This window comes from Larimichthys crocea, chromosome VIII, assembly GCF_000972845.2.
Source record: "Larimichthys crocea isolate SSNF chromosome VIII, L_crocea_2.0, whole genome shotgun sequence".
NCBI lineage: Eukaryota > Metazoa > Chordata > Actinopteri > Sciaenidae > Larimichthys > Larimichthys crocea.
The window spans coordinates 12,944,243-12,968,021 of NC_040018.1; the positions used below are offsets into that span (position 1 = coordinate 12,944,243).

The 23,779-nt window shown below is 39.0% G+C and overlaps 1 protein-coding gene and 1 long non-coding RNA gene across 2 annotated transcripts in view; both read right to left on the reverse strand.

Moving 5' to 3' along the window:
• Window positions 1–4,339: 4,339 nt before the first annotated feature.
• On the reverse strand, window positions 4,340–6,136 carry LOC113746268 (uncharacterized). Its single transcript, XR_003462714.1, has 3 exons — window positions 6,116–6,136; window positions 5,851–5,981; window positions 4,340–4,485 (listed from the first exon to the last, which is right to left on the reverse strand). It is a non-coding gene; the product is annotated as an uncharacterized LOC113746268 (long non-coding RNA).
• Window positions 6,137–15,328: 9,192 nt separating this feature from the next.
• Window positions 15,329–23,779, reverse strand: part of galnt18b (UDP-N-acetyl-alpha-D-galactosamine:polypeptide N-acetylgalactosaminyltransferase 18b) — a 71,568-nt gene continuing 63,117 nt past the window's right edge. The window contains exons 9-11 of the mRNA XM_010744806.3: window positions 22,631–22,726; window positions 19,857–20,021; window positions 15,329–15,967 (exon numbers count right to left, since the gene is read on the reverse strand). Coding sequence (XP_010743108.1) covers window positions 15,821–15,967; window positions 19,857–20,021; window positions 22,631–22,726 — 408 coding nt within the window. The 3' untranslated portion in view covers window positions 15,329–15,820. The remainder of the gene's footprint in view (window positions 15,968–19,856; window positions 20,022–22,630; window positions 22,727–23,779) is intronic.

Consider the following 23,779-nt stretch of genomic DNA (forward strand, 5'->3'; position numbering starts at 1 on the left):
GAAAAGTGCCTCACATTTGGACACTACGCCCACCTCTCTCAGTGAACAATTTGTGTGAATAAATGTCTTCCTTTGTTTTACTAAACATGGCTGTAAGGCATCATGCAAACCCTCCTGTCAGCTTCATTTTTTCTTAACACCTTCTTGCTGCTCTGTGATTTTCTTTCCTTGTGCTGATGTGATTGTCTTTCTTGAGCAGGTGCTTCAAGCTGTGCAAAAGCAGCAGTTTCCAGCAAGCGGGTTCCAGGTGTTTGACATTTGGGTAATGACACTTTGTACAATGTGACTGACATGCAGATGGTGAGTGAGATCTACATGTTTTTCTAAATATTTTTTCATTCAGGGTAAAAGAAACTATATCACCTTGAAATCTTCATAATGTTTGATCCATTTTGGGGTTCGTTCGTGGGGTTATCTGAACAGGTGGCTCTCCTCGGAAATGTCTTCAGAGAATTTCAAGGCCACAGAGATGTGAGATAGGACAGCTATTATTACATTTAATTTATGTCTCTATGCCACCATACAGTCAGAACATTTTGAAAGAGCGTAAAATTAACTGCTATTTTCCTTCATTTCTTAGGTTTGCAACAAACTGTCAAACATGCAGGGTACACACTATTTCCTCTTAGTTTTTGGAACTCCTGACATGAAAGGTGTCTTTGAAATAAAAAAAAGAATGCAATGTGAGCAAAGCAATTAAGCAGGTGACTTGAACTACTGGAATTGCTCCCGTAACCCTTTGGCTGAACTCCATGTTTACTCCATCCTCTCCCAAAAGAAATTCTAATTACTCGCACAATGTACTTGAATGAATATTCAGTGAAATATAGATGCCAATACTAGAAGTCTGGAAATGTATTCAACACTGTGACAAAAACATGATTATAAAGGAACCTAGTACATTTCTAGGAGCCCTTAAAAGACAGAGCAAACAAGAGTAAATATTTGGTCCTTCAGTAGAGATTTATAGTTCATATGAATGCTTTGGGCTCCAGTAGTGAGTAAACAGTCCTGCAACATACTGTAACTACCAGACTCCAACAGGGTATTAGAGGAGGTTTGTGGGCAACCTTGGCAAAATGAGGATGATGAGTGTCCCTTTAAAATTTAATGATGGTCTTTTTTTCCTCATTTCTCCTTTCTCTGCTCCGCCAAAGTCCTAATGTGTGAATTGTGTAGAGATGGGTAAAAAAAAAAAGTGACCTAATCAGAAACTGGTTCAGCACCTCCCACTCATTTTGCTTTTGTGACTGAGCAGCCTCGATTCGATTAGGACCTCACAGGACTCCCTGAGCCTGTTGTGCTCCATTAAATCTCTAATGATCCTCTTGAGTTTGAATTAAGAATCCAATATAACTGTCAAAAACAGATGTTTGTCTGTGTGATACTCGAGGAAGAGAGTGAAAAAATTTGCTGATCATTTTTCACCAAAAGAACACGTTTTCACGTTTTGTTTTCGCCCCCGAGATGTCATGTTACCACGCTACTATGGTCGAGCATGTGAGTTTAACATGCTAATTCTAGTGCTGAAAGGATCAATGGGTTTCTTGTTATTCTTAGATGAGAGGCTCATATTATGTATTATTCAGGAAAAAATATCCTCATCCATCTCACTTTAACTCCCACATAACACTAAGCAACTCCATGCTGAAAGGTAAAATGTATCTTTGTCTCACTGCGCAGATTCTGTCTCAATGGAGACAACTTCCAATCAGCCCATTTATTACACATAGCTGCAGCAGTCTTCAACAGATTAGACTGACTGCATCACAGTAGTATCCTACTATCTGGCACTGTGTTGCACTCTGTTGTAATTCAGTTATATATAAGTCATAAAGTACAAACACCAAATTCATTAGTCATTAAAGCTAAAGGTTTGTTCCTGCACCTCTAAGTTATACCTGACACAAAGTCTTTTGCACTTCAGTTATTGTCACCAGTGAAGATTAATAAATTACATTTATATACTACCTTGAAGGCCTATAGTTCATTTATTTCATGTTTTGAAGGCAACGTCATTGCTGCCAGGATTATGCAGAGGCAACATTTTACAGAAAAGAAAGTGCCACATTTTTGCACTGCAGAGAGTCGGTCGTGATGAATGATAGGCATATATAGCGCAGGACTTAATTGCCTTGTAGCACTCAGTGGCGGCATAGGCAGTGCTGCACCACTGGAAATGAAGCAGGTCAATTTGTTGTTTATTAAATATGCATGTATACGTAGCTATTACACTTGGCCCATTTGCTACTTGACCACACTTTACATGCTATGAATAAAATGTTAATAATTCCCAAACAGCATGCTTGATCTGTGATTTGCTTTACATGCAGAAAATTGTTACCAAAAGGACATGAAAGGTAAAATTAATGAGGACAGAGTAACTCTACTATAATGTTTTATATTTAGAATTATGACTGAATGAGCAGTAATCAAATTCAAAGCTAGGAATAAATGTCCTCAGTTATTATTTGATACTCAAAAAGTCCTGCCTCTGGTGCCTCCCAGCTAATCCAAAAATGGACGTGGATCATTGGTGGACCTGAGGCGGGCTGAATGAAGACTGGTTGCTCATACAAGCTACCTGTAACAGTCCGGTTACCTGTCAATTAAAGTGACCATGCATTTAACTAAGCCTTAATATAATTTGAACAGGTGAGTTGTCGTGTCATTAGCTATAGAGAGCAAAACTTTTTTTTTTTTACCAGGCTGTAAACATGTTTATTTCTGCCGTGAAGTTGGACATTTTAACATGGGGGCTTATGAAGTCTCATTCATTAGCCAGCCTCAATTCGACGTTGAGGAACTGCAGTTTTTGACACTTCAGCATAGGCTTCACTTCACGACTTCACGAACTCTGTGCACTTCAAACCAAGTTAAAAAAAAGAATACAGATAAAAACAAAACAAAACAAGTCTTCAGGACATTAAATGGTTTTGGGTCAAACAATAGGCGAGCTTCACGTTCTGACTTGGTGCAGCCTCAACTACGAAGAATCAGTAATGCTGAATATTGTTCGGTTCATTCTCGAAAAGATGTTATACCGAAATCCATTTTGTAGCTATTTATCCAGGTCAGTGCTACGCTGAAGAGGACTGGCAGATGTAATCTCCACACAAAGTCCTGGCCAAGTTTGTTCTGTTGTCACCTACCGACAGGGGGTGTTTGGAGCTCAAACCACCTCAGCTGGCTTATCTCACTATGGAGAAGTGGCGGGATGCCAAGGTCTCCCGAAATTGCAAATTCCTCATCCTGTCACTCAGAGTATGACCAGCTCCCTTTCAGAGTCATCTCATTTTGAGGTGCTTGCATAGGTGATGGTCGTAACGAGGATTGGTCGGTAAATCAAAAGCCTTTGATTTGTGGTTTAGCTCTTTCTTCACTACCAAGGTCTGATACCAAGGTGTGTGCTGCTTGAGTTGCAAAACTGTCATACACCAAGGCTATCAATCTCACAATTCTTCTCGCCCTTGTTCACGACCCCGGGTGACCCCTTTAACTGTGCCAAATGCAGCTCAAATGAGCAGCCTTTCCTGTAAGTCAAAGGGTAGGACTCAGCTGTAGTGTTTATTGTGCAGGAGGCAGCAGAAGTTGAAGCACAGCCCTGTTTTCTGGAGTCACTGCAGTCTCACTGTGGTGTACACAGCACTGACCATCAATCATGTAACAAATACCGTACCCTTGAGCAATGTGCATGTTTTTTGCATATGTCTGTTTGTGTGTGCATATGCTCGTGGGTGTTTATCGGTGTTCCCCTTGTGTGTTTTTTTTTTGTCCACGGGCAGAGTGCATTAGCATTTCAAACAGTTTCAGCATCTAAAAATCTGTCACATCTCTTCTTTCAGGAAGATCAGAGTTGCTCCACCCTGTGCCTCATGCCGCTCAGGTCATTTGTTTTGATTGAGGATGGCAGAGTGAGAAGCATATTAAAGAAGAGATTGTTAGCGTACTGTCCTCTGCTTTGCTTTTGCTGTTTTGAGTTCTCCCAAATGATTCTCTGGCCTTATTTATAAATGAGGCCAGAAAGTCATCCAAAGTGCCCAAATGTGCTTTCTGCGTAATGATCAATCTGTGCACACTCTTTACTTTTGCACCTGGGATCTCTTTACTGCCTTCCTTCTTTGTATTTACATTTTTTCCTACATTCTTCAGTATGTGCATTTAAAACCAGTCAGCCATGCTGTTCATTATGCATAACTTTAAGCCTTAATATAATTTGAACGGGTGAGTTAAAGAAAATTCAGACTCAGTACTGTTGTCGTGAACAGGGAAATTAACTATGGAGACCAAAACCATTTTGTTGTACGAGGCTGTAAACATGTTTATTTCTGCTGTGAAGTTGGACATTTTAACTTGTGGGCTTGTGGAGATTTATTTGTTCTGTTGCCAGCCTCAAGTGGGTGTTTGAGGCACTGCAGTTTTTGGCACTTCTATATAGGCTTCACTCCACAGTTACGGAGGTCATTAATGATGTCCATACTCAGCCTGAACACAGACAATATTCATCAATAATAATCTGCATTGCATTGGTAAAACTTCAAGCAATATGCCCAGTTTCAAAGTGAATTACCACTTTGGTAAATATGGACAGCTGTGCATGCATATTTGTTATTTATTATGTTATATTACTTAGGATCAAAAACTAACCAACAACTTTCCTAACATCAAGCAAGTGCAATAACACAAGACATAGCAGCCAGCTAATATTACTGACTTTTCCAACAGCAAGATTCCCAGCTTGGCTGTCTTTTATTTCACCAAGCTCCCCATGAGAACTAAAAGCAAGTCCAAGATTTACTCTTGTTCAGCGGGTTCTTACTCGGTCACTGTCTTTTTCTCTTCTTAGCGGCCTCCCTCAATGTTCTCTTAGAAGCTGCTAAGTCTGGTTATATTGCCCACTTGCCCAGCTCCGGTTCTGGCATGACACACATGCCAAACCCTGTCAGTATTCCCTCACACACTGTTCCTTGAAACCTCGTCTTCCTGGTCCAACACGCCTGTGATACAAACACTTACATTCCCCTGGGGCTGTGGGCAGCTGTTAGCTAACAGCAGCTACAGTCCACAGCAGTTTACTGTACAGGAAGCCGGCGGAGCAGCCGGAGGATGTCATTGGGGAATTGTTCAATGTCCAATTTTTATCAAAATCAGTAATTTAGTTAGTGATGCCTGACTTTGTGCTGTAAAGCGCTACTTAGCTGCTGTGAGTAATCGTACCCTGTAGCATCAAACTGATTTCAGATCTGTTATTTTATGGTAGAAAGGTTACACAATGGATTTGGGTACATGGAAGCTTCCTGTTCAAATTTTGGCTGCTCTTTGCAATTATGTAACATCTGCTTCACAAAAGCAGCAGCTAATTACACAATTAGCATGCGGGACTATCCTCTGTGAATGAAGGCACATTTCAATGGTGGATTTGTGTGAGATCAGCAACTTCAGAAAAGGAATTATAATGAAGGCTACTGATAATGAAACAGAGATGCTTAACATTTACCAAGGTCACAGTTAAGTCTCATTTACTCATGAATTTGTGCTGTAACGATAAACTGCACATGTAAACGTGATGCGGTGGCAGTCGCTGACTAAAGTTCATAAGAAATGAAAAACAGATTCATCATTTTAAAAATATTGCATCACATCTGATCTAACCTGTTGGCAAAGTCTGATGTCTGTCTGAACCATGTGGCTGTGCATTAGCCTACATGCTACAGTAAAGTGCTGGCAAACACGCTCCTGACATATCTCCATTCACTTTCCAATTAGCACAAACCTTAGCTCAGCTGCACGAAAACATCGACCAATCTGACCTAACCTTTTCCCCCCACTGAGAAACTGTCGTGCTCTCACCTCCTCTGCGCTCCACAGAGTTTAGCTGATGGATCCTCATGTGTTACAGTCATTGACTTATGCTCACAAATTAGCTGCTTGCTGATTCCCAAGTGGCTGTTGTGTCCATCGCAAAGACAACATCGATTTACCTTTTAAAAGGATGCACATAGATAGACACTGAGAAATGGGAAAATTGATATAACTCTCCTGTCTGTCCGACAGGAGTGACAGCTCGCAGTTGATTAGCTTAGCTTAGCATTTGGCCTACGTGCTGGGTTATTACCTGCCTCTGAGTTGTTGCTAGGGAACCAGTTGACTAGTTGCATATTTCGACAAAATATTGAACTTCTCTTTTCCCGACTAATTCTATGTGGATCACAGCACATCTGCTGTTCTCAGTGGTGATGCATTATTTTACCAATGTAAGAGCAATCTTCTCCCATCTTTCAAAACAAATGTAACCTCTGTTTCGTCAGTGAAATTGTGGAACACAAAATTGATTTTTTGTTTTAAAGTCGGTATTATCCAACTGGTCAGGGGTTGTTGTTTTGTGATTACATCGTAGAGCGAAGTAAAGGGAGGCTCATAAAGATAAATATTACTATACTCTAAGATAGAAGCGTATTTCTAAGTTTCAATATGGCAAACAATCTGTTTTCTGAGGCTCATCTAATTGGGTTCTGTAAAGACATTCAGAGATAGGCTGTAGATGGATTTTCCCCTGCAATATACGGAGGATATCTTATTGTGTTGTGTGTACCCTTGATAAGTTCAGAAGCAGGTGGTCATAGAAATGAGCTTCTCTTCTAACGTTAGATCATTACTCTCCATCTGCTTGACACATTCTGTTTGCTAGAAATGATTAATTTTGCATAGGTCAGCACGTTTGATCAGAAATTTGCACATCAAACATGCATGTTACATAATAACATAAAAAAAATCCTAAAAATGACCTCCAACCTACCTAATGCTTCACGTCAAATACAGTATAATTCTCTATTTGAGCTGTGCGACATAGATGTTTAATTTATGATATAAAACAGAGAAAAGCAGCAGATCCTCTCATTTAAGAAGCTGGAATCTGATCATGTTTGGCATTTATGGTTGATGCTCTGCTTGATGAAGTAATTGAAATTGTTGTTACTGCAGCATTGTGTAAGCAGTATTCTACTGTTGTAGCTGGTCAAACTGGTTAACTACACAATATACAACTAGCTAATATAGTGCACTGATTCCCAACCTAGAGTTTAGGGCTCCATCTCCATCTAAAGGGGTTACAATAAATCTGTGGGGTCATGGGAAGATTAACAGGGAAGGAAAAAACTAAAATAGCTGTGCTTATATCAGTTTTTACATTGCCTTGTTTTAATGTGTGAAATATTGGATGTTCTGCAAAACATTCAGTATCTTGAACTGTCTTTGTGTCATCCTTGTAATGAACTGGCAGCCAGTCCTGGTTGTAAAACGCCTCTCACCCAATGTCAGCTGGGATCTGCTCCAGCCTCCCACTGTTTTAATCTTTACCAAAGCATTGCCTTCTTTCATAAGCTTATGATGTGTTATGATGTGTGTGTGTGTGTGTGTGTGTGTGTGTGTGTGTGTGTGTGTTTAAGTAATGATTTTATTTATTTATTTATTTATTTATTTATTTATTTATTCGATAGCACTGCTGCAGATAAACAGGAAAGTGATGACACAGCAAAGGCCTGTTGGAATTGAACTCTGGCTTAGCCTTGGTAAATGGGGTGCATGCTCTAGCACTAAGTGCTCTACTCTTTTTAAAAAAAATGTAAAATAATAATCTAAAAAAAATCTAGTAAGAGTGACTGCTGTATACATGTAGTGGAATAAAGTACAATATTTACCTTTAAAATGTAATGGAGTGTAAAATAGCATCAGATACTCAAATACCTCAAATATGTACATAATTACAGTACTTCAGTAAATATACTTAGTTACTGACAGATAAACACAGAGAGTGAAAGATTGATTGACAGATAGTGGTAGACAGGTGCAGATAAGGAGTCATGTCCTCAATCTTATCTTCATTCAGGTGTTGAATTTCAAAACAGCAGACGCTTGAAGGTGATTCAAAAAACCGATGATGTGTCAACTCTGACGTGTGTGATGTGGATTAAACCACAAATCTTAGTTACCTATGCTGCGCAGAGCTCTTTGTGTTTAGGCAAACATAAAACCTTTCAGCGAGACATAAATCCAGTGGAAGAACAAAACGAGGAAAATCTTTAGCTGTGGAAGCCTTCATGATCAATTCGTCTGTTCGGGAAGATCTTGAATCAAATGCAGCTCTGCGTGCAGGAGACAAGAATAGAAATAGAGTTTTGCTCCAATGCTCACAAGATGTCTTTCTCAACAGTGCTGCCGGAGCGGAGGGACAGAGTCTAAATCCAGACTGTAGTGATTAGGCATTGTTGGAGTGTGTCTACGATGTGAGTTCATGGGTTCATTCTTCTCGTTTAGATGAAAGTGGCTGCCTAAATTTCTCAGGTCATTGGTGTCAAGGGTGGGTATTGTCAGTGAGCAGTCAGGAGGCAGACTATTGTTGTCACAGCAAAATGAACCATAAATATGTGTCTGCTCTAACCTAATGTACTGTGTGACAAGCACAGATTGAATCACCCACTGAGGTGTGATTACATTTTGATTAACCCATGCTGTTCCAGACTCTCCTTGCTCCTGTATAATTGGACAAGCAGGCCCGTCACCTATCTTCAGAATAAATTTCCTGGCATTGCACTGATTAACTTACTTGCAAACTTTAGCAGTTTATTCATAGATAGATAGTATAACTGTTGGCTGGGTTCAGGCCTTTAAATCCACTCACTCCTCTGACAATTCTGTCTGATATCAGGCAAGTGTAGCTCACAAGTACAGCTAAAAATGGAATAAAAATTAAAGAAGAAAAAATGTAACTACAGAAAATTATAGGAAGTCGAATAATGTCAGGGCAGCAAAGTGGTGCAGTGATTAGTACTTGTCTATCTGAAGAAGGCTTTGGAGTCCAGTCGGCTTTCTGCATGTTCTCCACGTGTGTCTAAAGACACACAGGTCAGTAAGTTAATTTGTGACTCTAAAATTGCCCGCAGGTGTAAATGTGAGTGTGAATGGTTGTTTCTATCTATGTGTCAGCCCTGTGATGAATTGGTGACCTGTACAGTGTGTACCACGCCTCTCGCCCAATGTCAGCTGGGATCGGCTCCAGCCTTCCATGACCCTGCAAAGGATAAATGACTGTAGAAAATGGATGGCTCTTATTTGCTTTCTTGCAGAGACTTAGATGAAAAGATTAAAACCACAATTTTATCTGTATGGTAAATAAGAAGCTACCACCAGCACCCAGTTAGCTTAGATTAGCATAAGCTTAGAGGTACTAGATGAATTCTTACCTTTGGACAGAGCCATATTTACTGTACAGATATGAGAGCGATTTTAAAGGCTTCCCTGTGGAGGCATGGTGATGTTTAGGAGAGATGGCAGTGGAGTTTTTTAACTAGATTGTTTAACAGGATCTTGGAAAGTGAGAGGATGTCTGAGAAGTGAAGAAGACAGGTACTGGTAACGATTTTCAAGAATAAGGGTGATGTGCAGAGCTGTAATAACTCCAGAGGGATAAAGCTGATCCGCCACAGCATGGAGTTATGGGAAAGACTAAGTTAAGTTAAGAGGAGATGATTAGCGGGCAGCAGTGGTTTCATGCCAGGTAAAGCACTACAAACGCAACATTTGCTTTGAGAATGTTAATGGAGATGAAGGTCAAAAGGAGTTGCATTTTATCTTCGAGGATTCAGAGAAAGCATATGACTGGGTGCCAAGGCAGCTGGTGTATGAAGAAGTGGTGAGTAGCACATTGAAGTGTGTAAGAGTGGTGAAGGATATGTATGAGGGCAGCGTAACGGCGGTGAGGTGAGCAGAGGTGGAGGTGGGAGTACCTCAAAGATCGCCTCTGAGGCCTTTCATGTTGAACTGTGGAGAGAATAGGGAGCAAGTTGAGGAGACCCTGGAGAGGTGGAGCTATGCACTAGAGAGAAATGAAATGAAAGTCAGGAAGAGCAAAATGGAAAATGGGTGAATGAGAGGGAGGACAACGAAATAGTGAGGGTACGGGGAGTATATGTGTCAACAGTGGATGATGTTAAATACTTGGGGTCAACATTTTAACTAACAGGGTGATAAGAGATGAGATGAGTAGGGTGGAGTGGGTGTAGAAGAGTGTTGATCTGTGATAAATGAGTACTGGCAAGATTCAAAGGGAAGGTTTACATGATAGTAGTAAGATCAGCCATGTTCTATTGTTTGGAGGTTGTGATGCTAAGGTGTGAGTGACGAGGATGGACAAGATTAAGAATGATTGGTATACTGAAGATAGAGCTGCCAGGCAAGAGGAAACAAGGTAGGCCAAAGAGGAGGTTTATGGTTTATAATGACAGCAAGAAGATTAATCTTTTGTATCTAAGTCTTGGAAAGAAAGTAAATAAGAGTGTTTCTCCCAAATGTCACACTCTTCCTTTAAACACCCTTGAAAATTTGGTTTTAAATCTTAAAAATTCATCATTTGTTAAAAGCTTTCAGTCAAACACCCAACTGATCTATTTCAGTAGGCTACTGTGTTTCAGTTTGAGCGGCGGCTTGTCAAAATGAGCAAACAACCTCACAGCAGTCATCATGTATTGATTCAGGTGTTGCTAAATCTTGATTGGTGCACAGAAGTAGTAAACACAGAGAAAACAAATACAGAAATCTCCTCTGTAAAATAACCAGCTCCAACTTTGGCAGATAACGTTCGTGTAGTCGAGAAGCTTATTCATTTAAACATGTTCAGAGTCAAAATGGGAGCGATCATGTATTAGGTGCTGTATTTAGTAACAAATTATAAATGAATAAATAATCTCTAGGTATTTCTAGAATAAGTTCATAGAGGACATCCAATCATGAATTACAGTTTCATTCTGTCCTTAAGTTTGAAGGATACAAACAGTGCATTGCAGCAGAGGTTATGTCATTTAATTCAGCTTTTATTTTTGATTGAATTTATTTGATCAGTAATTTATTCAATAGCAGTCAATGTCTGCGTCAAAAGAGGAATAATACTAACAAAGACTTTCCACAGATTTAACCTCTTTGAGAGGTTACTAAAGGCTAAAAGCAAATAGACTGCAGATAATACAGTCAATACCCATTTTCACTGTTTAATCTGATTCATAGGCTTCCTCATGGAACCTCATCCATCATTGTCAAAGGCCAGTTAAATTGTAATTGATAAAATGTCACAATGCTTACATCCTCTCACTTGTTAACATTTATTGAATATAATAGTACAAGTAAAGTGAGACCCCAGCTACAGAGGCAATGAGCCTTATAGCGTTTTAAAAATCTGTGTTGATTCAGTTGACTTGCAGATACAGAGAGCTGAAATGTGTAATATTCAAGCTCGTTGTTTCTACTGCTGAAAACAAAGTGAATATTAATGACCTGCAGTATAAAACTGGGAAAAAGACAAATAGCATGCCCAACAAATTGATGCAACTACAGGTTTTAAAGATACACTGATCAATATTGACAATCCATTACATAATCCATATGTGAAATGTGTGAACCCACAGAGGATTATCACCTGACCTTGCACTCACCCTAAGCTCTGCATTTCAGCGTCTATCAGCTCTTCGTTTGATTTTCTAGCCCGCAACTTTTTGGTTCACTGCCATGCCTCTCATTTAGCTGCTAAAGAGCCAGATATTTGAATCAGAAACTGGTGGAGACCAAAACATAGCTAAAAGCACAACATGGTGGCCAGAAACATGACTATATATAATTTTATTTTAACTGATTATATATGAAATTTTATCAATTTTGTGACAAGTTCTGTGAATGTATTCACAACTTTATTATCAATAAGAGTGGCCAATTTATGATTAACATTTCCTGTACTGGAACATAGCAGAGGCCTGGCTGGTTAGAGATGATTTGCCGCTTGCTTTCAGCTATTTAATTATGACTTCAAGCCTCCACTTCATTTGTCCCCATGTGGAGAACTTAATTTTCCACTGTAGCGAGTCCCTTATTCACCATCTTGCTTTTTTTATTTCACACACAGCGCAGAAAGATATGCACAAAAACAAATATTTTTTGTTAGGTGGTTCATTTGCATAGGTCGAAGTGTTCAAGCGCAACATAAAAAGGGCAAAGATTAAAGTCACATTTGCCTCTGAGGGGCAATTATATCCTGTCAGCTTTTTTTGTTAATCGGCTCACCTATGGTCTGATGCCTGGGGATATCTGAGAATATACAGTTTAGGAGTTGTAGCTATGGCAACATGGTTACAACACATGGTTACAACACAGAAAACAATTAACAGTGACATTTATCCACGTGAAACATTTTGGCTGCGTAGTGAACACAAATTTCACACCCACGTGCATTGTTCTGGTGGATCTGTTTTTCTGCTTAAACATTCCCTCTAACACTGTTGGCTTGCTGCAGGTTATAAATGAAGAGTCATTTTATCTTTGGCAGCGTTTATGTTTATCTTCAAATGAGTAAGTGCTTAGATTATTCCCACTTTCTGGTTCTGTGTTTGTGTATTGGCTCACTTGCCCTGCGGTACTGACAGCCTCCCTTCAGCTACCTGTGGCTCACCTGCAGGAGAGAGAAGAGAGAAAACGTCATCTCTAGATCCTAAGGAGCGTTCAGATATTCTCACTTCTGACAAGCTGCTTCCTTTTGCCATATGGTACTCAACACTCAGCTGATTCCCCTGATCACACCATGAGTTCTGCCAGGAATATATTCCTCAATGTTTTATGTCTCCATGTCGGGGGCAGAAAATAATGACAAGACATGATGGGTTGCCTCTCAGAGCCGTTTCCCACAAGAGCCAGAAAGATGAATTATAGAGGTAGAGAGAGCTTCGGAAATACAGGAAGAGAGAGAGGCGGGGGGTGACTTAGAAGGGATAGTTTGATATTTTGGAAAATATGCTTATTTAGTTTTTTTGTTGAGTTAGATAAGAATATCTATCTAAATCTGACATTTGAATGAAAATACCTCGAGCCAAAAAACCCCACTTCATTATGAGTACAGATTAAACAAACAAAACATAGTGTATTAATTAGTGAGTTTTATAGTTGCTGGAAGATGTATTTTGTTATTTTTGGACACGGCCCGGCAGCTCTTTGGCCTTGCTTCCAGTAATTGTGCTAAGCTAAGCTAACCGACTTATTGCTCCATAATAACAGATTAAATTCAGTATCAATCTCCTCATCTCACTCTCGTCCAGAGGAAACCATATAATTTTTTCCAAAATGTCAAAGTATTACCTAAAAAGCTTACTAACTGGACTAAAGAGTACCAATAAAACACTTCTGTTGCAGTACAGCTTATAAGGAGGTGACATGTAGGAGGGACTTTGAAGTTAATTACAAAAGTGATAAATATTTAACTTTTTTAATTAGCCAGTAAAGTAATCACAGAGTGCACACTAAAAGAGGACAAAAGGTTTAACTACGGTGTCCTTTTAGCTTTGTCATTAAAAGTCAAATGACATGATGTGGCTGTAGATTTAGTTTTGATCGTCAGATGAGTGCCATAATTAAAAAATATATCACACCACACCTATTTCATTGCACTGTTTCTCTGTTTTAGCCATTTCCCCTGTCTTCTCCAGTAACAATATTAATTATTAAATAGATGTTTAGTAATTTAAAAAAACACATGATGACATGTCCCTCCTGTCTCCTGTCATTATCCCTTGTACTTACTTACTTTTTATTGCATTAAGTATTTTACTGATAGCCCAAATGTCCTAGATAATTACACTGTAGTTTATATATAATCTAAAGCTTTTACTTGAGCTACAGTTTTTCTACATTATAGCCAAACAGCATGTTCCCACAGATGGAGCCCTCGGCACTAAATAATTAAAACAACTTAAGGACAGAAAACTGTTGGTAATCCAGAAGTAGTTTTTCTTGGACACAATTTGAGTCAGGGAGGGATTCTTTTACTAAACAACAACCTTTATGTTTCCTGCAAATAATATACACTCAATTTTGGTTCATGTAGCAACTACACATTTCTGTTTCAAGGCAAAATCAGATCAGTATTTTTCTGGACAGTTTAAACTGAAGAAGGATTCTCAATAAAGAATCCTGTCTCCTCATATGAATACAATTTCCATGACAGTGGCTCCAGAAAGGCAGGAGTACAGTATGTACAGTACCTACTAAATGCCAGTGTTTAATAGAAAGGCAATCACTGTAATTTTGCGAAAGCTAGATTTTAAAGGAAAGAGAGACATATTATCACCCCGTCTTCATCAAAATCAGGCCAACACCTTTTTGAGATATTGTATGTGACTCATGCTCAGAGAGAAATGGCTCCACAGCACTATGGGACACTTTGAATGTGTTTTTTTTCAGTCCAGATTTACCAGGAATTTGATTCAGTGTTTTTTTTTTCAGTGCTTTGTGCCAACCTAAATCCCCTCCCTTCACGCCATTTTATGTCAACAACAAAGTCAGTCAACAAGGCTGATAAATGTATGATGATGATGGTGATGGAATATTAGGCACATGTACACAGACAGTCATTTTTAAACTGGAAGTAGTAAGCTGGATGTTTAGAAAGTGCAGCAGCAGCAGCAGGGAATCAGGACAAGAGGTCATCTAAAAGAGGATGTAAGTAATGTGCATGGGGAGTCGGTTTTGTTGACTTTCATTCAAAAGTTTCAGCATGCAGAGGCGCTCTTATTGCATATATTAAGACGCGTTATTGAGGAAAATCCTTTTGATGAAAGTGGGTTTCCATGTATATTTAATACCATGGTTTGCAGAGCTCTGCTTGAATGTGGAAGGTAATGAGGACTGGCGTGTTGAAAACAGGCTGTGCCTCCCCAGGTGCAGTCAGCAGTCAGAGCAGAAAGCAGCCCCGTTTCTCAGCTTCTGGCCCTGCATTTGTCATCACAAACTGACGGTAACACTTCCATGACTCTGTATTTTTTAAATGCTGTGTGTGCATATACATGAGTCTGTATTGTTAAAAAAAAGGCCATATCTATGGTGACTCCGAGAGCTCAACACATTGCAGTTTGCAGCATTTCTGTGGGTGCTTGTGTTTTCTGAATTTTGTTGTGTTCTCTGACTTTGCAATGTGTGTTTTTTCTGTTACATTTATGTTATAAAACTGGATTTTGTTATATGTTGTCTGCTTTCATGTGTTTCATGTAGCTGCAGTGCAGTGAACTCTCAGGGCCACTGTAACACATCAAATATTTCTTGACAAATAAACATTTATTTACGAATGATATCAGATTCCAGTCCTTTTAATGTCAATGATGGGGCAACCCTTTCTGATAAGATTTGAATAACTGATTGTGCCTTTATCAACAAAAGAAAAAAGGCACTTGCACTCAGTAGTTTACATTTGTTATTGTACTGTTACATTACAAATATTTGAAATATTAACACATAGAAAATAATCTATCATTTTCAGATTTATTCCAACATTTTCCCACAACTGTACAGCTGAATCACATACCGTAATAAACCTACAAACCTGAGACACTAAATGAAAATAATTACAGCAGGGACATGTTGAGAAAGCTTGCTACACAGTAGCAATTATGAACAGTACAAAAACATATTGGACCCATTACATCTTTCAAGTCAACGAAACTCTGACTGTACTGTATTTACCACAAAATATACTATAATACTACCCTTGTCAAATCTGCAAAATATTCGCCAACTATGGCTGATCCTGTAGGCAAAATAAAATGTTTAACATTTACGATGTGATGTCAACTGCTCATCAGAGGACATCAAGGTGCTCAAAATGATGTTCAACCATGCACCGTTTGTCTGTCGGACTGCTGCTTCTTATTCTCTCTCTCTCTCTTTCTCTCTCACACAAAAGAAACAACTCCATCCAGTCTGGTGTGCTATTCACTGCAACGTTCCTTTTAGCAATCGATCATAAGGAGCTGCTAAACAGCACGTTTGTGATGAACCATTTCTGTCCAGTGCATTTCTGCAGAGCCAGTTGGTAGCCAAACTCATTGTCACTGCTTGGTACAAGCTCCAGGCATCTCTTTGATTTTTTGTTCTGAATGGATCCTCCCTGAAAAGATAAAAAAAACAAAAAACAGGCTGGTTAAAATTGTGCCGGGCTCCAGAAGAACAATTTGTGCGCACAATATAACTTGTCTCCTTTAAACCCACACTGCTCTGAATGGATACGGATGCAAACCTCTGAAGCACCCTGTGCTGTTGGCATTTTGGCTGATTCACACTACCACCCTCATTGGACCCAACAGATAGCATCAACATAGTTTCAAGGCAAAAACAACAATACAATTGCCAGAGTAGTCATTAGTTTTCTCCCTAGCCTGGCCAAGGTTTGAAGAGAATAGACGAGATGAAAAAGGCTTGAAAGAGGAAAACGAGACACACAAAAACAAAACGGACACAAGCTTCTGGCGTATGAGAAACAAATGCATGAGGGGCATAGAAACCTCACACCACGTACCAGAACCACAATATGGTTGGAATCAATAAATACAAAAGATATTCATTCAATTATTTGGTGTATTTGTGGATAAGGCTGAAGCCCGGAAGAAGAGCAAAATCTTTGGTACAAAAAAAAAAGGTCCAACAATTCACACACCTCTATATGACAGCTGAGTCTGAACAGAGTGAGCACATCAGCTCTGCAAAAAATATTCCAGCATGTCCTGATGAAACCAGGCAGGATTTTCTCATTACACTGTCATGGCTAACCAAGGGCAAGTGACTGTAGAGGAGGCCTTCAACAGTCAATACAGTGTGTAGAGAGCTGTGAGGAGAGAGCTCTTTCCAGTACCATGAGAGGAATGCAGAGGGATGTGGGAAAAGGTTGGACAGGTTGGACAGACTGTGAGCTAAATTAGTCTTTCCGTATTTTTACAAGAGGTTAGCCTGGTTTGTGCGGTCCAAGAGACATTTTTTTTATAGATAACAGATTGGTAATAACTACTGAAAGTGGGCATTTATGGGTGGTTATTTAGTGGTGTCCTGAGCCAGCCCATAAAAGCAGTGAATGGGGCAATCAAGGCATTTATTCACCTAAATGCATCAGCTACATAAAGCCAGATTAATTTCAGATCCTGTATTTATTGAATCTCCCACTCTGGGTATGCTATTTTTTCAGCAGAGTTGTGATCAAGTGGACTGCAGAGATTATAAAATGAATATATTCTATGATGTGATAACATCTTAACCATTTTCACGATAACTGAGCAACCCTACAAGAGTTGTTGCTGGAAGCTTCGAAAACAAGTTGGATTTTCTTTTGTCAACCTGCTGTTTGCAAGGTCAGCCTTGAAGCTCAATCATTATGTAAATCGACTGGGAAACGAAAATATGAAAAAGTCGCAGACTCTTTCAGAAATTGTTGAGAAACGTTTTGATGCAGACGCAAGCTTCACTACCTTATTTTCCAAGGCTGGATCAGATTGTCTGAGTGTGCCAAAGTGCACAAATAGATGTGTGTCAAAGCACCTGTTTACGCCCTATTCAGACACGTCATTGATGTAAAATATTTGATTTTAGCTTTCAGGTAAAACATTTAACATTTAGGAATAAATAATGCTTTAAAGTTTGCCTGGGCAAGATGCTCTTTCATTGATGGTTGATAATGTGTTGACTGACCCACCGTAGCATATGTCTGTTTTATTTTATTTTTCTAAAGATTATTTTTTGTGCTTTTAAACTTTTTTGATAGTAGCAGCCAAAGAGTAACAGTAAAGCAGGTAGAAAGAGAGGGTGATGACTCCTGTGAAGGGTACAGGTGCATGCATTCTTTCCAGATCTGTAGTTTGTTCTCCCTATCAGCACGGTCAGCAGCAGAGATTGTGACTAAGCGTTCAAGGAGAATGTTAAAATACTTTAGAGACACTTGGTATTGGTTTTCCACAATTTGCGTCTAAATGCTGACACAACACACATATTTTTAGGTTAAGTGTGACTTGCACTTGCTGGAGTAAAAACCTCTGTACATCTGCTTAAAATTCCTAGAAGGTTTATGCTATAACTTGCCTTAGAAGGATCACATCTTAAATTTTTCTTCAGTATGAAATTCTAACAAGATAATTTGCCAACAATGTACTTCCATTTTACACCACCCAAAGCAATATGGGAAGTGCAGTTCTAAAATTTAATAAGAACAATAAAAGGAGTGACAAAATCCATGGACATTAACATTATAACAAAATGACATATCTGTGCGGCCGCCAAAGAAGCTTTGGTAAGGGGTGTCGTTTAGCTCAGTCGGAGCATCCGCCCCATGTACGAAGGCTCAGTCCTTGCCACAGTGGCCCAGCGTTCAAATCTGACCTGTGGCTCTTTCCCACATGTCATTTCCCATCTCTCTCTCCCCACATTTCCTGTCACTCTACAAGCTGTCGCTCTCAAATAAAAGGCCAAAAAAAAAATCTTATTATTATATCTTATTGTTATTTTTGTAAGTCGACTTAGCACAACCTGTACAGTTTTATTTCACTCTGTAGATGAAGCTATTTTATTTCTTGCTCTTCTGGTACTATTCTTAATCCTGCCTATAAAAACCCTAATTGGCTGATTGTTTCTCAAACCAGAAGAAAAAGCAGTCCATTAGCGCAACACAAGATCGCAGAACAAATCTAAGATGTGGGCGGTGGCTCAGAAACCTGGAACGAGGCCAGAGTAAAACCCTGAGTCCCTGAAAACCTGGAACATAAACTGATAAAAGAAGCTGCTCTGGGTTTAACTCAGCCGAGTTATCTATACAACCTATCTTGGTGCTGCTTGTTAAAACAGCCCTCTGGGAGTTGGCTAATGAATGTATTTGTGAGCATACTGCATGTGGGAAGGTTGTTATTTGATTTAGGATGTTATGGTTTGTTAGAGTTTACATTAAATGTGTACTACACACAGAACAATAGAACAATAGGTATTTGTTCCATCAAAAAATACAAAGATATCACCCACACATACCACAAAACCATACAGTGCCACCCACTGAACGTGTGTTTGCTTTCTTATCAGAAAAATCAGCACCTGCCAACATATGACTCATCATCACATGCAAACATAAAACAAGGCTTATCAAAGTCCTGGAAGTCTTTACAGTTGATGATGGACCTAATTTTGCATATGAAGAATATCTCCAGTTAATCAGGTTTTGTACAGAACTTTTGAATTAAGATAGAAATCTCTCTAATTTGTACACTGCTCCGTTCCCTGAAGTTGCTATGGCTGCATAAAGGCAATCTATTTCTGTTTGAGCTTGACACTTGGCACATGTGCAGTCAAAACTGTATTAATCATTGATGCCACATTTCAGGGACATGACACACTCCAGCCGTGCTGATACGTCCCCATACTACTGACTGAATTTAACAAAAATTACCACTTAGTGGGTGAGCATACTGTATGTAATGCATGAATTCAAGTGGATAAATCCATTTCTCTGCACCAAGCAGACACACCTGCAGCAGCAGTGCCACAGTCAAAAGGATACTTGTGTACTTATTATAAGAAGTGTCTAACATGAAGCACATTTGGGATTTGATACATGTTTGGCTAAAAGAGGAACAACATCTATAATTAAAGCTGCACTGACATTGCAAACAACAATATGAGGTCTTTTGAACCCAAATCAAAGCGTGCAGTAAATCCAATTCACTCGCTGTCATGGGGCATTTTGCGAGGCGGCTGCTTGTTCTGTTAAAACACAGCTTGCAATCGCAGAGCGGCTAATGTAGAAGGACAGTTATTAAGTTTCAATGACTCTTCATGTCTAAATGAGCTTCAGGAATGAGGAGAACTCAAACAGATAAATCAGACTATATGTGTGTTTAAAAGCTCCCTCCACATCATCATCACATTCAACACATAACCTTCACTTGAGGCTGAATATAAAGAGAAGAATGAATGCTAACTTTGTTTTTTTTTTTGCTCATTTGTGTTGGGGCTGAGTCATTGCTTGTCACCTGAGTGAAGAGCCAGTGAAGCTTCATGCGTTTGGCTGCAGCGTAGCTGCACTCGATGAGGCGCGGTCTGCTATTCACATCCACCAGGCACTTGTTGTCATCATCGTCAACGGTGGGACTCAGGAGCCCGACTTGAAGCCGCTGAGTACTAGTGTAGTACACATTCTGCAAGAAACAGCACATCCTGCTATGAGAAGCCTGTGTGGTGCTGTACTGTAGATTCACACTGCTGAGGCTGACATTTAGATAATGGCCCTTCCAGAGCTGTATATAACCATAGAGGTAATAAACTATGCAGCAAATGAGGCTTGCTCTTGGGTTGTCTTTGGGTATTAAAGAGGCACCTATACGGCTGATTTACATACACTAAATATGCATATTTATTCAGCTGTCCTGACTGAAAGGAGGACAAGCTAAGACAAGGCAATGCACAGAAAAAAATCTCATTATTAATTCAGGAATGGGGAGAAAACACAAATAGTTGTGCCCTCTGTGATGGAAACCTTTCCAACTGCTTCTAAAAGACGAAAGCTGAAAATCACTTGAAGGAATAAAGCAGGAGAAACATTCTCTATTCAAAAAGAGTGGTAGCATACCTGTTTGAGACCTCAAAGAGATATAATTATCAGATAGTTCACAAAAAAAACACAAAGGTTAGAGAAAAGTTCAAAACAATGAATACAAAATTGTGTTGTGTTTTCTTCTTTTCAACTCCATTAATCATCTCACTATCTCTCAGTTTTATTTGGGCCTAACGCCCAGGTTTGCTTAACTGTATATACTGTGTATAATGGTTCAAATGAACACCACCTGGACCTAGCTACAACAGTAACATACTATGTGCCCACATATGTATCAGTATTAACAATCTAATTATATCATATATAATAATTCATCAGTCAGAGGTGCCCTGACTGACACGTAGCACTTTTACTTTTGATATATCATATACATTTTGATGATAATGTGCAGTATGTTTTGAATTTGAATGAGGTACTTTACTTCAATTTGGGGATTTTTACATTGCTTTCTGGTAATCTTACTTTAATTAAAGGATGTCAGTACTTCTTCCACTATGAGCAGCTTAAAACAAACAAATTAAAAAACTAAATATAAGGGAGGACACATTAATTAGTTTGCAAAATCCAAACGATGTCAAGGCACAACAAGGTGGGAGAGAGATTCATATCAGAGTAAAATTGGATAAAAGAGCAGACAGTTTAACAAGAACTCTAACTGCAGCAGTCTATACATGTCATAAGTACGATGGGGGTAGAAATTGTTTTGACTCAACACTCCCTTTAGCTGTCAAAGCAACCTAGGATATTTTCTTTTATTAAAAAAAAAAAATCATATCCATATTTGCATATTCTGCTGCTTGTCATACTACTCTTATCCTCTTACTCTAATCTTATTTCTCTGATAACGCCCAAACAGCATCCTGCTTCTTTCACACCAGACGTTACACAGTCTGACTAGTGTGATTTAATTTTTTTTTTTGCTCATTTCTGGAGCAGCACAGACTGCCAGGGCATACATGGCTGCGGTTTTCTATTGTTGCTATGCTTAAGTCAGTATTTTGTATTAGTGCTCGAGCAGAAGCGCTGCATGTTTGCTGACAACACGCTCTTGCAAAGTCAGATACATGTTGGATTGTGAGTTTTATAATACCCTTCCTTTCATGTGTGCCTGTGCACACAATTGCTCCCCCAAATCAAATCAGATGAGTATTGCAAAGGCACAGTTTGACTGACTACAGCAAACATCTGCAACAGTCTCTCTACATGTGTCATTATAGAGGCAATCCAGGCTCTAATTCCATGGGATGATGTAACACTGAAACATGAAAATAGAGCAGACTGGATTTGTCTTGCAGAGGAGATTCCTAATCTCATTAGGAACGCTGGTGATACTCCAATCCTTTGTTTGACATGCCTGGATTTACGAGAGACTTATAGCATATAACAGATTTATAATTAGCGAGTTTTAAAGTTATCTAGGTCTCAGAATGAGCATTTGAAGTTGGCTTGAGTGGGTTTTATAAGGAATTAGTGTAAGTGACTATACATATCAGTTAGTTTTGGTATAAATATCAATACAGACACAATGAGTGTGAAACGTCCAACAGACTGACTTGAATTTAAAGGGATAATGTGAGATCAAGCCTCACTCTATAAGGCAGCGAGGTTAAACAATCTCTGAAAACAATCTGCCCAGACGTAATGGGATAGAGGGAATCGATAGGAGTTGGAAAAGGCTGGAGAAAGTAAATGATAATCAGGATGCGCTAACATTTGAAGACACCTTCACTCCCTGTTATTTTGGCTGAGATATATCCTGAACAAGTAGTGCAAATATACGGTTTTAAAGATATTGGCTGACAGAAAACATGTAATAAGACAATGTTTTTTTTTGTGATAAGTAAGTAAATCTTTTAACATCAAGCTGAAGAAAGCCGGAGACAGAAACAAATGTTCAGTTACAATCCAACTTTGTGTTTCGTCAATAATGTAGCTGGATTCATTTGGGACATGCTACTTCTAAATGGAGGTGTATGAAAAATGCAGACACGTATTTAAAACCAGTGAGGACTATTTCTGTAAAGGGTAAAGTAGAAAACCAGACCCTGCTTTATGAGTTACTGAGTTTGATCCAATCTGAAAGCAGAGGAAAGCTGAGTTATTTTTCTTCTTTCTCTGGAGGTGATATATTAAATCTGGATATACACTACACGCTGCAGGACGCAGAGAGAGAGAGAGAGAGAGGGCTCTAACCTGAGGTGTCATCCCGTGACAGAGATACAGGATGGGGACGTTGTCATTGTCGGGTCCCTGATCCAGACACAGATCATTCTTCAGGGAGTTTTTCAGCTGACAAAGAAACACACACACACACACACACACACACACACACACACACAAAGAAAGAAACAAACAAAATATATGAATTTGTCTGGGAGTCAAATCAGCATTATGACATGTTTGCATGCACAAGGTAACCCAAATATTAGTCACTGACAAAGCAAAGAAGAAAACTGAAAGAAAACAAAAGAAGGATTCTGTTAGTACTGAATAGGTGGATGAGGCTCAGCTGGGAAAAAGGTGATGTCACATACTTTACTGCACCAATTAAAGAAACTACAAAACATGGAAGAGTCATTACATCACTATACCAATGTCTTAATGATTGTAATTTAATTTAATTTCTTACACTGGTCTTCAAATAGTATCCAAAGACAATTATAGACATATTTTAGTGAAGTGCCCTTGAAAAATATGGAGTTTAGGTTGATGTTGTTAATTATTCACTGCTTTCATTATTTCACTGCTGCTTTCATCCTTTTGTTTTGATATGTAGGCTGCTTTACAATGATTGACAGGGCCAAAAATAGCTAATGTGATATCACATATTCAAACCTCCTCTGTAATTAAACTGACCCGTAGCTATGAAACAACATAGACATATATATCATGGTTATCAGAAACTATTTAGAAAAACATTTAACAACAAACTGAAAATCAGAAAAAAATGCATCATGATTGAATCTAAAAAAAATAAATAAATCAACACCTGGACCCATTTGTCTGCCACTTGCTGTGGCTAATCAACCTAAGGGCTGGTCACCAAATCACAAAACTGTAGACTAGGCTAACGTTAACTAACAGGCTCAGAGATAATTTTATTAGGATACACTTTACACGTGAAATGATACAAAATGCACTTGAAAACATGAGAAACAATAGCTGTGGCTCAGGAGGTAGAGTGGAACATCCACTAATCAGATGATCGGTGATTCAATCCCCAGCTCCTCCAGTCTGCATGTCTAAGTGTCCTTGGGCAAGATACTGAACCCCAATTTTCTCCCGAGAGATACGCTATCAGTGTGTGAATGTGTGTGAATGATTAACTTCCAAACTGATGAA